At 48.2% G+C, this 14,675-nt stretch overlaps 1 protein-coding gene across 8 annotated transcripts in view; it reads left to right on the top strand.

The window, feature by feature from the left end:
* The window catches only part of LOC137650111 (protein transport protein Sec16A-like), a 248,621-nt gene that overhangs the window by 16,667 nt on the left and 217,279 nt on the right, over window positions 1-14,675 (top strand). For all 8 annotated transcript variants that reach the window (XM_068383237.1, XM_068383234.1, XM_068383233.1 and 5 more), the window contains exon 3: window positions 11,502-14,586. In XM_068383237.1, coding sequence (XP_068239338.1) covers window positions 11,502-14,586 — 3,085 coding nt within the window. The remainder of the gene's footprint in view (window positions 1-11,501; window positions 14,587-14,675) is intronic.

Below are 14,675 nucleotides of genomic sequence, written 5' to 3'. Positions count from 1 at the left end.
GCCTCTCTAGACCTGTCAGCAGTTCATTCGCGATCTTCGACACCTGCCAGATCTTCTTGTCTTTCTTCTCCGTTCCTGGACGCAGTAGCGCTGTGGGCGCCTCCACCCCGTTTTCCAAACGGGCACTGGTCCCTTCGGGGCTAAGGGCTTATCTCACATGTGAGAAAGCCCTTTGGTGCCAGGTTTTTTTTTACCTGTGCTACCTCGTTCTACTGTTCGCAAATGTCCGTGATGTGCGCAATGCGCGCCAATGTTCGCCCTCGCGCCCACGATCTCCGGATCTGGGCGCAAGTCTCCTGCTGTGGACCAGACTTCTGCTGAATCAACTCCTGATCGCCAACTCTTCTGAGACCTTCTGTGCGGCTACGCGCCTATGGTCTCCTGAACGCCCACAGTCGCCTGCTCGCAGGCGCACATCTGATCACCCTTTCCTGATGTGCGCATTGCGAGCCAACGTTCGCCCTCGCGCCCACGATCTCCGGATCTGGGCGCAAGCAGAGAGGGTTTTCTTCACTGAACTCCACGTGCACCTGCTCGCCAGCACGCATCTGCGCTCCCTTCCTGATGTGCACATACGCGCCATCGTTCGCCCACGCGCCCATGATCTTCGGATCTGGGCGCAGGCAAGGAGTTATTCCTTCGCTTCCTCGCCGACGATCTCTCGTACGTCTGGCCGCGCATTTCTCCTGGCCACACAACTACGCTCCTACGATCTCCTGGTTCCTGCCTCGTCACGCAGTTCAAGAAGTTCCTACGCTAGCGCACAGTCGCTCACAGGTTCTTCTGGACTCGCGGCGCCTCCACTTCACCGCACAGGCGCTCACAGGCATCCCTGGGCTCTCCTTACGCGCCAGCGCGATTCGTCGCCTGCTCGCAAGCGTTTTCAACGCCAACGCTTCAATTGACGTAGGTTTCCTACGTGCCCACATGTTAACTCTCCTGTACGCGAGCGGTCGCTACACGCCAACGCGCCATCGCTTGCCAACGCGCCTTCGCCTGCCTACGAGCCATCGCTCGCCAAGACGCGCCATCGCTCGCCAAGACGCGCCATCGCTCGCCAAGACGCGCCATCGCTCGCCAAGATGCGCCATCGCTCGCCAAGACGCGCCATCGCTCGCTTATGCGCCATCGGTCTCCCGGCCGCCTGCGCTCGCCCTTACGTCCGCGCGCCCGCGAACCTGTGTTCGCCCGCGCTCGAACCAGTTATTTTCCATCGCACGAGCGCCAGCGCGATTCCCTCCAACGCGCCATCGCTCGCCGAACGCGCTGTTACCGGCGTCAATGACCTCAGATGTCAGGATGCCTGAAAACTTTAAATCAATCAATCAATCGCCGAACGCGCCATCGCTCGCCTACACGCCATCGGTCTCCCTACCTCCAGTGCTCGTCCTTTCAACCGCGCTCGCCCTTGCGCCCACGCGCACTTTCGCCTGCGCGCCCTTGCACCCACGCGCCTGCGCGCCCTCGTACCCACGCGCCTGCATGCGGGCACGCCCACGTTCGCCCGCACGCTCGAACCAACGATTTGCCATCGCGCGACCGCCAGGGTGATTTCGACCACTATTCCCTTCGGGTTATCGCAACACGGGCAACCTGGCGAGTCTTCTGGGGCGCGTACTTCCAGTTCTCGATCTTCTCCCCGTAAACGCAGAGCATGGCACATACAAGAGGCAGGCCCCTTCATCTCTAATCCTCAGGATCATTCGATTCCCTTTCCCCCTAGCGGGAGTCGCTGACACTGCGTCTGTCAGCCGTCAGCAGAGGAGGTACTTCGAGATCATGGGGGAACCTGGCTTTAGCCCTTCCTCTCCACCATTCCGTGGAAGGGTCTCCCCAGGGAGTTCTTCTCTCGAAAAGTTCTCCGCCCGGCAGGTGACATTCTCGTCTTCAGAGATATTAAGCCAAAAGAAAGCCGCAAAGTGTGCCATGCGAGCCACTTCGTGACTGGTTGTCTGGCTTGGATCTCTGGGCATCATGTTGCTATCCGAGAATTTGTCCAAGGGGAGTTCCAGGAAGGTCATGGAAACTTTCCTCCTCTCGGGCACGAGCACCTCGTTTCCCGGCTCACCAAGTTTCGAACTTGTGGGCAAACTCGATGTTGAAGCATTGAGATGCAGTGACCGAGAGGTTCCTCTCAGAAGTCCCAACCATGGATGTCGGCAAGCTCAGACACTCTTCCACTCTTGGAAAGACCTTGTTTTGAGCCCAAGGACAGGGAACGGACAGCTGAGAGGTGGAGAAAGCGAATCACGGTTCGCTCCTCCATAGGCGCTTGCATCCAGACCCTACAAACCTCCAGCGCCTCAACAACAACAGCCTCGTCAGCCTAGGACATCGGAACCAGCCCCGGCAGCTAAGACAAGGTGTCTAAACAGCAACCCCCTCCTGTCAGAGGCAAGAAGGGCGGGAAGTCCTTCTGGGGAGGCAATAATCCTGAGGGAGCGGCCGAGGCCGCAAATGCTAGGATTGGCAACCCCCCTGCCGGGTCCCCGGTGGTGCGCTCTCAGGTGGCAGCAGCTCGGGGCCGATTCCTGCATGATCTCTGTTATCAGCCAAGGATATTGTGTCCCGTTCTTTGCATCTCTACCTCCGCTGACAGCAAATCCAGTGTCGCCGAGCTCCTATGCCATGGGATAGGCAAAGGGGCTAGCCCTTCGGGCAGGAATCGAGACCATGCTCTAAAGGAGGCTCTCCAAAAGGTCATCGACGGCTCCCCCCATGGCTTCTTCAGTCAACTCTTTCTTGTAAGAAAGCGTCCGAACTCTGGAGACCTGTCTCGACCTCTCAGTCCTGATCAAGTTTGTCGAACAAACTTCGTTCAGCGTGGAACAGCAGAGCCAATCAGGCTTGTAGTGTGACCACAACTCTTCATGTGCACACTGGAGCTGAAGGACGGGTACTTCCAGATCCCAATCCATCTGTGTTCCAGGAAGTACTTGAAACTCAGCCTAGACAACAGATATACCAGTTCGAGGTACAGTGTTTCGATCTCCCCGCAGCACCGCAGGTGTCCTCCAGAATGTTCACCCTGTTTATTCATGGCCACACAGGAGCGGCATCCGTCTCCTTCGCTTTCAGGATGACTGGCTATCCCAGGCAGTCTCAGAATCGACCCTTCCTCAACACCGAGACAAGCTTCTGGGACTTTGCCAAGATCTAGGGATCATGGTAATTCTCCGGAAGTCTTCTCTGCTCCCATCTCAACAACTGGTATATCTAGGCATGATATAAGACTCCAATCTCCAAGCCTTCCCATCAGATGGCAGGATAGCAAGGCTGAGGAGAATCGCAGAACCTTTCCTCAGACGAGGAGAGCTTCCAGCCCAATCTTGGTTACGCCTCCTAGGTCACCTTTCCTCCTTGGCCAATCTAGTTCCAACGGCCGCCTCAGGATGAGATCCCTGCGTCGGCAGCCCAAGTCACGGTGGAATCAAGACAGCGATTCCCCGGACATTCTGGTCCCTTTGGGACCTGCGGAACGAATGGACCTGCAGTGATAGTTGACCTACAGAAACCTTTGCAGGGGAATGGATCTTCTCACCCTTTCCCTTCATTTGATGCGGTTCTCGGACTCGGCAAAACAAGGGGGTGGGGTCCACATTCTGAATCAGGCCTATGGTCAGAACCAGAAGGGTACCTCCACATCAATCTGCTAGGAATGAAGGCCGTAGTGTGGCCCCTCAACACTTCCAACAGACCCTGGCGAGTCACTCCGTGGACGACAACTCCACGTTAGTGCCTTTTGTTTCAGCAAGCAGGGAGGTACCTTTTCATCTCAACTTTCTCATCTTACAGTGGAGATACTGAGATGAACCGAAGTCCACTCATACCCTATCGGCTCGTTTTATTCCGGACAAGGAATGTGCTCTCCGACAGTCTGAGCAGGACTTCACAGATAGAGAGTACCGAGTGGTCTTCGGCCCTCCTTGGTAGCCAACAGGTCCTGACCTTGTGGACCTGTTTGCGACAGCCTTGAATTTCAAGCTGTCGCTGTACTACTCCCAGTCCCAGACCCCAAGGCACTCTGGCAAGATGCCTTTCTACATGGTGGGACAACATCGACGTCTACATCTTCCCACCGTTCTGTCTGTTGAGAAGGGGGCTCAACAAGACCAGACTATCGGTCAACCTGTCGATGACTCTGATAGCTCCGCTGCGGCATCATGCAGAGCGGTTCCCGGAACTTTTGCCTCTCCTGATGGAACTCCTGAGAGAGCTTCCCCCACGACATGAGCTACTCAAACAACCACACTGCGACATCTACCACAAGCCGTAGCATCGCTTCGGCTTCACGTCTGGAGACCATCCAGCATCTCCTCACAGAGAGAGGCGTTACGCAACAAGTTGCGGAGTGGATGTCTCGACACCTGCGAAAGTCATCCGCAGGGGTCTACCAGGCGAAGTGGAGAATCTTCTGTAGTTGGTGTTGTGGGAGAGGTACCTCTCCCCTTGATGCCACTATTCCAGCAATAGCGGAGTCATTGTCTATCAGCGGGAGGAGATGCTCCTTTCTCTCTCGGCGGTGGAAGCCTATCGCTCAGCCTTTAGCCTGGCCTTCAGGTTGAAAGGAATAGACATTTCCTCCTCGCTGGATCTTTCTTCGCTCATACGTAACTACGAACTTGCCTGCCCCAGTCGGAAGTGAGACCTTCTCCGTGGAACATAGTTCGGACTCCTAGGGCTCTTAAGAGATCTCCTTGCGAACCATTACGCCAGGCTTCTGATCGTCACTGGTCTTGGAAGACGGTGCTCCTGCTCGCTCTGGCCTCGGCCAAGCGTGTCGGCGAACGTCATGGTCTCTCGTACGGCGTCGCCCACTCAAGAGGATAGGTGGAGGTAATGTTCAGCTTCGTCCCTGAGTTGGTTACTAGACTCAAAATCTGGGAGTCCCGGACTTTCTGTCGACTCCTTCAGGATTTCGAGTCTCCGTTCTGTAACAGATGACCCAGACCTTCTCCTACTAGGCCCAGTAAGGAGTAGGAAGGGTTATCTTAAAGAACAGCTGCAGTTCGTCCTCGCGTGCAATCCCTGTTTGGGAGCACAGGGAGGACGGAGAGGAGGGTCATCAAGAATGCCTTTTCAGCCTGGACTCATCCATCACGCCCTGAATCCAGACCCTCCCCCGTCACGTCGCTTTAGGGCACACGATGTCGGAGACATCGCAACGTCCCTGGCCTTCAAGAGAAACTACTCTGTGACGCAGGTGCTACAAGCTGGAGTCTGGAAGCGTCTAACGACCTTCACAGCCCACTACCTGAAGGACGTGACCCACTGGAGCCTCGATACGTCTGTCGGCCCTGTGGTGGCTACACAACAGCTGGTCTAACCTCAGGCTCCTTATTGGACAGGTAGCAGAAGGTTGAGGGCATTGTTATCCGGTTTTAGACTGCATGAATGAAAGAAGTATGTCTGGCCCTTACTTCTTTCTTCATCCTCCCCTCTCTTTGGGAAAGCATCATCCTGGGTTCTCTGCATAGCTGACCTCAAACCTCTGCAGGTAAACCATGCTTCCTTGTGTTCCTAGGATTGAGTTAATACTGTCGCATCCCCCATACCCTGACGAGGTGGTATTGGGAACGTCCTAGCCTAGAATTCCAGCTAAAGGACTTCAGGTTGACTTCCTAGGACAAGTCACACTTCTTTCCTCCACACACAAGCTTATGTAGGCCGGACGTTTCTTGCATAGCAAGAACTTGCGAGGTGCAGGGACTCTCTTTCTCGAGTGCTGCTCACTTGGATTCTGAGTCCCCGGGTAAGCCAAAGCCAGTAAGGCTGGGGACTTTCCACCCATATATATATTATGTTTATTCACATTATATTGTCAGTGATTTTATATATTCAATTCATTTATTTAAAACTTTTTGTCAATCTTCCGTTCCATGCATTCAGGTCTCTCTCTCTCTCTCTCTCTGCATATTTGAGTATGTAAATTGATGTACGTTGCAGTTTGTATGCCTGCAAGTCATCTAATTTCATACCTTCTTCATTCTTCTTTTTCAACGCCTTTCAACAAGCACTAAGAAGTCATGAAACTTCTCAAGATTATTGACCAAATCTGGGAACAAATGTCTAAAGCTCCCAGATTCAGGTCTTCTTGAATTTATTGGATGCACCCATATATTCGTTGCACTTGCCTCGCGCCTCCGTCTACGCTTTCTCAGCCACAGCAACAATGCTATTTCTGCAACAGCAAAGACGTCCATACTCCCCGAAGGCTGCCTTGGTACTGAATGATGTGTTAATCAGATTCAATAGGTTGGAAACTATACCGATTCAAATGACTCGAGTCAAATGATTCTCCATGAATTGAATCGATTCGATTCGCTTGGTGTAAACGCAGCCTCTATGGCTTCTATGGCTTCTATGTCTTCTGAGTTCACAGCATTTATGCCAAGTTTAGTACCGTCAGCAATTTGGCTATTCTACTACTTAATCCTAACTCTATGTCGAAATATAAATCAGAAATAGTATTGGGCCAGGGAAGGATTTTTGAGATATTCCACTTGTAACAGCTGCCCACTCTGAAGCTTCTCATTAATTAAAACTCTGTTTTCAGTTGGTCGTCCAAATTTTCGACTAATTCAAATGGGCTCGTCAATGATGCCCAGTGCTCTGATTTTAGCCATAAATTTTTTGAGGAACTTTGTCAAAAGCCTTTTGAGAGTAAGTATATGATATTTAGCATATACCGGTATGACAAAAGCAAGGCAATAGACTTGCGAAAAATTACAACGGACTTGTCACACAGGATCTCTCTTGTTTACAACCATATTAGCTGTCTATCAGAAGATTGTTTTCTCCTTATGTTCTACTCTTGGATCTTCTATAAGATTGAAATTTTTGCAAGGCACATCAAACAATTTGTAAGAGAGAGAGAGAGAGAGGAGAGAGAGAAGAGAGAAGAGAGAGAGAAGAGATGAGAGAGATGAGAGAGAGAGAGAGAGAGACTAATATCTTTTCGATGATATTTTAAGCGGGAAACAATAGCTAAAACACGACTTAAGGCGAGTGTTGAACGGACGCGCAAAACGTATCTACACCTTAGCGGCACTCACCGTGTTTAAAATCGTACATTACCAATTGAAGACCAAACGATTCGTCCTCTTTTGATTAGCCTTGATAAAAAAAAAGATACACACACCAACACGGAAAGCAGGAGCCACTGTGGAAGAGAGGAAAATTATATATCAATATCCTCACGATCTTTTATGGCAAGGAATTTGCATCATTAACTGCTAAAACAGTACCTGCCCCTGACTGACCACTTGTATTTTGTATACTCAAATAGTGGAAAACTCCGACAAACCTCGACAGAGCTTCATCAATGCACTATGCTTCCATAAATGACACTTAGTTCATGTAATTCAGAATCAAAAGGTCGAGGTTGAAGTTTTATAGACAGTCAGGCAGGCAGCTACTCTTAGGTCACCTGTCCTCCCTGGCTCGTCTGGTTCCAAACGGGCGTCTCAGAATGAGATCCCTGCAGTGGCGGCTCAAGTCCCGGTGGAATCAAAGTTCCGATTCCCCGTACGTGCAGGTCCCGATAGGGCCTTTGGAACAGGCGGACCTGCGGTGGTGGCTGGTCGACGAGAACCTGCGAAAGGGAGTAGATCTTCTCGTCCTCCCCCCGGAATTGACACTGTTTTCGGACGCGTCAAAAGAAGGGTGGGGGGCGCACATTCTGAACCAGAGGACCTCAGGCCTTTGGTCAGAATCAGAAAAGTACCTGCACATCAACCTGCTAGAGATGAAGACCGTCTTTCTGGCTCTTCAACAGTTCCAACGGACCCTGGCGGGTCACTCCGTGGTGGTGAGGAGCGACAACACCACGGTAGTGGCTTATATCGACAAGCAGGGAGGTACTTTTTCGCAGCAGCTATCCCATCTTGCAGTAGAGATTCTGAGGTGGACCGAAGTCCACTCGATAACACTATCAGCTCGCTTCATTCTGAGCAGGGCTTCACAGATAGTGAGTACCGAGTGGTCTTTGGATCCTCAGATAGCCAACAAAGTCCTGACTTTGTGGGGTTCCCCGACCGTGAATCTGTTCGCGACAGCCTTGAACTTCAAGCTGCCCCTGTACTGCTCCCCAGTCCCGGACCCCAAGGCACTCTGGCAAGATGCTTTCCAACAACGGTGGGACAACATCGACGTGTACGCCTTCCCACCGTTCTGTCTGATGAGAAGGGTGCTCAACAGGACCAGACTATCGGTCAACTCTTCGATGACTGATAGCTCGCTATGGCATCACGCGGAATGGTTCCCGGACCTTCTGCAGCTCTTGACGGAGCTCCCGAGAGAACTTCCTCCACGAAACGAGCTACTCGGACAACCACACTGCAACATCTTTCACAAGGCCGTAGCCTCGCTTCGGCTTCACGCCTGGAGACTGTCCAGCATCTCCTCACGGAGAAGGGCTTTTCGCAACAGGTTGCGGAGAGAATGTCTCGGCACCTGCGAAAGTCCTCTGAGGGAGTCTACCAGGCAAAGTGGAGAGTCTTCTGTGGTTGGTGTCGTGGGAGGGGTATCTCTCCACTCGATGCCACTATTCAAGCAATAGCGGAGTTCCTCGTGTATCTGCGGGAGGAAATGCGCCTTTCGGTCTCAGCGGTGAAAGGCTATCGCTCAGCCTTAAGCTTGGCTTTTAGGCTGAAAGGAGTGGACATTTCTTCCTTGCTGGAACACTCTCTACTCATACGTAGCTATGAGCTTACCTGCCCTCAGTCGGAAGTGAGACCTCCTTCTTGGAACGTGGTTCGGGTTCTCAGGGCTCTTAAGAGACCTCCCTTCGAACCATTACGCCAGGCCTCTGATCGCCACCTGTCTTGGAAGATGGCTTTCCTGTTCGCTTTGGCCTCTGCCAAGTGAGTTAGTGAACTTCATGGTCTCTCGTATGACATCGCCCATTCAAGGGGATAGGGGGAGGTAACGTTCAGGTTCGTCCCTGAGTTTGTTGCCAAGACTCAGAATCCTGGAGTGCTGGATCCACGATTCGACTCTTTCAGGATCGTGAGTCTCCGTTCTGTAACAAGCGACCCAGACCAGCTGCTACTATGTCCAGTGAGGAGTCTGAGGTATTACTTGAAGAGAACAGTGCGAGCATTGTTTGTTAGCACAGGCAGGACGAAGAGGAGGGTCACCAAGAATACCATCTCGGCTTGGATTCGAAGGGTTATCCATCATGCCTTGAATCCAGACCCTCCTCCGTCACGTCGCCCTAGGGCACACGATGTGAGGGGCATTGCTACGTCCCTGGCCTTCAAGAGAAACTTCTCTGTGACGCAGGTGCTTCAAGCTGGGGTCTGGAAGCGTCAGACGACCTTCACACCCCATTACCTGCAGGACGTGACCCACAGGAGCCTCGATACGTTTTCTATTGGTCCTGTGGTGGCTGCACAACAGCTGGTCTAACCTCAGGCTCCTTTATGGACAAGTAGCAGTAGGTTGAGGGCGTTGTTACCCGGTTTTAGTCTGCGTGAATGAAAGAGTATGTCTGACCCTTACTTCTTTCTTCATCCTCCCCTCTCTTGGGGAAGCAGCATCCTGGTCTCCGCATAGCTGACCTCAACCTCTGCAGGTAACCCATGCTTCCTTGTGCTCCTAGTATTAAGTTCAATACTGTCGCGTCCCCCATACCCTGACGAGGTGGTATTGGGAACGTCCTATCCTGGATTCCTATCTAAAGGTCTCAAGGTCAACTTCATAGGACGAGTCACGCTCTTTCCTCCACACACAACTTATGTAGGCTACACGTTCCTCGCGAAGCAAGGTACTTGTGAGGTGCAGGGGGTCCTTTTCTCAAGTGCTACTCACTGGGAGGTGGAGCCCCCGGGTAAAAGCCAAAGTCAGTAAGACTGGGGACTTTCCGCCCTTCCTAAGGGGTAAGTCACCCAATGTAAATAGCGTGGTTTGTATTTCGGTTACGGAACAAATGACAAATTTGGAGATAATTTGTATTTTTCCTAACCATACAAACCTTAGCTATTTACACATATTTGCCCGCCAGCCCTGTCCCCCAAATCAAGTCCTACCTCTAAGTGAAGTGAAGCAAATCACCGGTGTGTGTGGGTGGGGCGGGGTAGCAAGCTACCCCTTCCCCTACTCCCGCTTACTGGCGCGGGGGTAGTTAACCCTCGTTAAAAACTATTAGCTCGTCATTTCAGCTACGCCAAAAGTAAACCCAATGTAAATAGCTAAGGTTTGTATGGTTAGGAAAAATACAAATTATCTCCAAATTTGTCATACTTAGAATTCAAATCTGATGAGCCGAAGCTGACATCCCAGTATAAATTCCTAACAAAATCTTTATCCCTTACATCATTTTGAGATTTGGTTATGATGAAGTCTGTTATGCATCTATTGTGGATTCTATCATTGCTACACTGTTGTCCTATAGTGATGTAATTCAAACGAGTCATAAAATATTTGGTAATCCATAGGTTGAATATGCCTCTAGACTGAATCCCAGAATCTAGATAATCCAGGATAACATATACTATATTTGTCTAATTTTTAATGTATCCTTAATGTTGTTTTGAAGGCAAATCTTCAGGAATTTGTCTGCCTTCAACATTTTCAGTTTATCCAATCTATTTGTTTATAATGTCTCATAATATATTAAATAATACATAGAATGTTTGTAAGGAGCAACATTCGGGACAGTTCTCTTAGCATTAATGTTATTAAAGTTAACTTATTAAACTATTTTGAGGATGACTATAATTTTTGTCCTTCATTTAAGAAAGGAGTCTCTCTTATTCCAGTTAAAGAGGAGTTAAGTGTCAATGGTCTGGTCAAACCATATAATGTATTAATAATTAATATTAATAATTGCTACCTCCATTGGGTCAGTTCTGTGTGTAAAAGTATTGTTTTATAAAATTGTACTTAAGAATAATTTTATGCCTCATAAAGAAATGATTCTGTTGTAGTCCATTCCTTAGAGTTAAGAATGTTAACTAGTAGGTCTGGTTGAACTAATAGTGAGGATAATTGTTACTAATATTGATTATTTTTCATATTCTTATTCTTATACATGTTTACCGTTTGACCAAATTTAAAAAAAAAATTCTACCTGTAGTTGTTTGATTAGAATATTCACAATTTTTGTATTGGATGTACAGAAAAACTTGAACTTGCTAAGCAAAATTCCACAAGATTGAGTGCCCTTGTGCGAGTATAGAAGAGATGAGTGAAAGAGAAATCAGAATATTTATGCTATTACAAAAGTAAATGGAATTTTATAGTAAGTAATGAAAATTAAATGTTATAATTTTCAAGCACAAATAACTAACATTTATGAAAAGATTACTTAAAAGAGCAATGGAAAGTGTTCCAATATACTTTGAAGATAGCAACCATAATTTCAAGAATGTGGAAGGTAATGGTTAGAAGGTTGTGTTTTAATTTGGAAGAATATCTTTGGATGTTGTAATTTATTTTCAGCTTTATGTTGTGATAGATATTGCATAATTATTTATTTAAAATTTATTCAATTTCAGGGAGGATGGGGCATGCCATCACAGCCATATCAAGCTCCAATTGGACCCGGACAGCCGCCGCCTCCTCCTCCTCCTCAGCAACCAGTTCAGTTGCAGCAAGCTCCAAATGCCGCTGGATGTGGTAATGAGAATGTAGACAATTCCTGGAACTGGGGCGAAACGGATCCTTGGTCCAGTAATAGTAATCATGGTTTTAATTCACAGCAACATTTAAATCAACAGCATCAGCTAAGTCAGCAACAACACTTGCATGCTTTAAGCCAACAGCCTTCTCAGCCGCCTGTGCCTCAGTATAACCACCAACCTCAGGCTTATCCGCAACAGCTGCCACCTACTTCTCAGCAGGAACAATTTGTTAAACCAGCTTCGAATACAGTTCTCAATAATCAGCATGCAGATAACAATTCTGGTGTCTATGCAACTTCTCAGTCTCAGCAGTTTTCTGCTAACTCTCAACAACAGTACGTAAATGGCAATAGCCAAAATGGAAGTGATGATTGGGGGAATGACAATTGGGGAGATGATTGGTCCCAGACTGAAGTTAACAAAAATAACAATAAACCTGCAAATTATGGCAGGCAAGAGCAACAATATAACCAGCATCAACAACAACAGCAGTATCAAGCACAGCAGCAGCAGTACCATGCACAACAGCAGTATCAACAACAGCATCAGCATAATTATCAGCAGGATACCTATCCAAGTTCTAGGCAATATGAACAGCCACAGACCCAGGAACAGCAATATAAGCAGCAGCAGCAAAACATTCAGCATCCACAGCAGTATCCTGTTGAACAGCAAAACTATTATCAACAACACTATGAACAATATAACAATGATAATAAGGCAATGCAGCAGCCAGCTTTGGAACAACAGCAAATACCAGCAGCAGAGCAGCAACCAGCAGTAGAACAGCAGCAGCAGCCAACAATAGAACAGCAGCAGCAGCCAGCAATAGAACAGCAGCAGCAGCCTGTAGTAGAAAAGCCACATCATCCAGTAGTAGAACAACGGCATCAGCCTGTAGTAGAACAGCAGCAGCAACAAGCAGTAAAAGAGCAGCAACAGCCAGCAGTAGAACAGCAGCAACAGCCAGCAGTAGAACAGCAGCAACAGGATCCAATGCAATCAGTTCCAGCTACTGAAGCAGATGCATGGGGTTGGGGTAATGATAATTGGGATGCTTCGAGAAAGGAAGAACCAAGCCAAATTTTTTATGAACAGCAACAATCACACCAACCTTTGGTTCCTCAGCCTGAAAGGTCTGATCCCCAAAATACAGGTGTTCAGGAAGTAATTCAGGAACACCAAGCTGATCCTGAATTATCTTCATTAGGTAATGACTTTTCCCAAAAAGCTGTAAATAGAGACACAGCTGGAGATGGCTGGCCTGATTGGGAATCGGGGGATCAGCAACAGCAGCAACAAGTAGAAATCACCCAGGCTGCTGAAGACCAGTCTCTTTTAACTGGGCAATCTGTCTTGCCTACAGAACCAGAAAGATTAGCTGCTCAACTAGAAGGTCATGAAGAGCCTAATCAAATGCATCAGGGTAATCACCAATGGGATGATGGCTTAGAGCATCAAAATGAACCTAGAAATGACACCTCTGCTGCTGTAGCTACTACAGATAGGACAAACTATTGTGCTGCAGTGTCAGAATCTGGGCAGTTCATGAGTTCATCAGATGTTCCCACACATAGTAAGCAAGACTCTTGGGGTTGGGATACTACTGACCTGGAAGTTAGACTAGATGATTATCCTCGAAATGTACCAGTTTCTGAAAATGATGCTGCATTTAAATCTGAGAACTCTGCTGATCATCATGATAATCTTCAGGGACCGACAGAGTTGACAGAGCAAGTTTCACATAAGGAAACAGAGGCCACTTCTACAAACCAGCATGCTTCAGAGACCATTGCATGTATCTCCAGGAATGAAGAAGACCCAACTCCAGGTTCTGCAGCTCCTGGACTTGCCATGGGGGAAACATGGGATGATGATGGCTGGGGAGATGGTTGGGAAGCTGAGGGTGCTGGTGTGCAAGAAGCAGGAACATCAGAAAAGGAGGATTCTGGAGAAAATCAGCAACATCAAGACTCATTACAGCAACCAGCTAATTTTAATTCTGCTTCAAATCATTCCCCAAGGCAGACTGAATATTCTTGTGGTAATATTGATATTCAACAACAGAGTTACCATCCTGAGACAGCAGTCATGGAGGCATATCAATATGGGCAAGAAAAGGCAAATGAAGACCCTCAGGATGTGGGCCAGCAGGAAAGCTCTTGTTGGGGAAATAGTTGGAATGAAGATGTTCCAGTTGACCCCTCGAGTGAGCATGTCAAGTCTAGTGAAGCTTTGGAATCAGTTACACAAGGATTTGATTCAATGTCACTTGGCCAAAAAAATAAGAATCAACCAAGTTCTACGTATGATCATTATGGGCATACTGGCACAGGAGAAAGTGCAGTTCAGGCTCAACATTTTGAAGTTTCTTGCCAGTATTCTGGTTATGAAATGCAGCCAGGTGTTTATCATATGCCACAAGGAGATGCACAGTCACACCCACATTGGCCCACTAATCAGGGTAAGTCGGAGCAAGAAAATGAATCTCAGCATAATGTGCAATATCCTCGTACCAGGGAAAACACTAATAGATCAGTGTGTGATGAAGAGATGTTTGATATACATAGCCAGAGTGGGCATGAAGTAAGTCCTGTAACAGAAAAGTTGAATTCTCATACTGGAGTGACACAAAGTACTGCCCCTCCAACAGTTCCAAGTCCTGGGGTAGATAATGGTAATTATTCAAATCCAGATCCAGTACTTAGTCCACATCCTTCTACTACTGCATCAGTCTCTACCGAATTGCCTGAACTCCAAAATACACAATTGCAAGACCCAGTGCATCATTATACATCCTTTCAAACAAACCAGCAACATGCATACCATCAGTATCAAGGCTTAAACCAGGAAGTCATAGATGAACCAGAACAGCCTACCTCAGAGTTACCAGACCCTATGGTATCAAGAATCCCTGATGGTGCCTCCTCTGTATCTGAAATATCTGCTAGAAATCCAGGTTAGTTGAAAATAGTTTTGCTTTGTGGGGAAGGGAGGCTTTTGAATGGAACAAATCTTTTTATTGGAGGTGTATTTTTTTTTTTTTAA

Source organism: Palaemon carinicauda, chromosome 11, assembly GCF_036898095.1.
Source record: "Palaemon carinicauda isolate YSFRI2023 chromosome 11, ASM3689809v2, whole genome shotgun sequence".
Lineage (NCBI taxonomy): Eukaryota > Metazoa > Arthropoda > Malacostraca > Decapoda > Palaemonidae > Palaemon > Palaemon carinicauda.
This window is presented reverse-complemented; position numbering and strand designations above follow the sequence as displayed.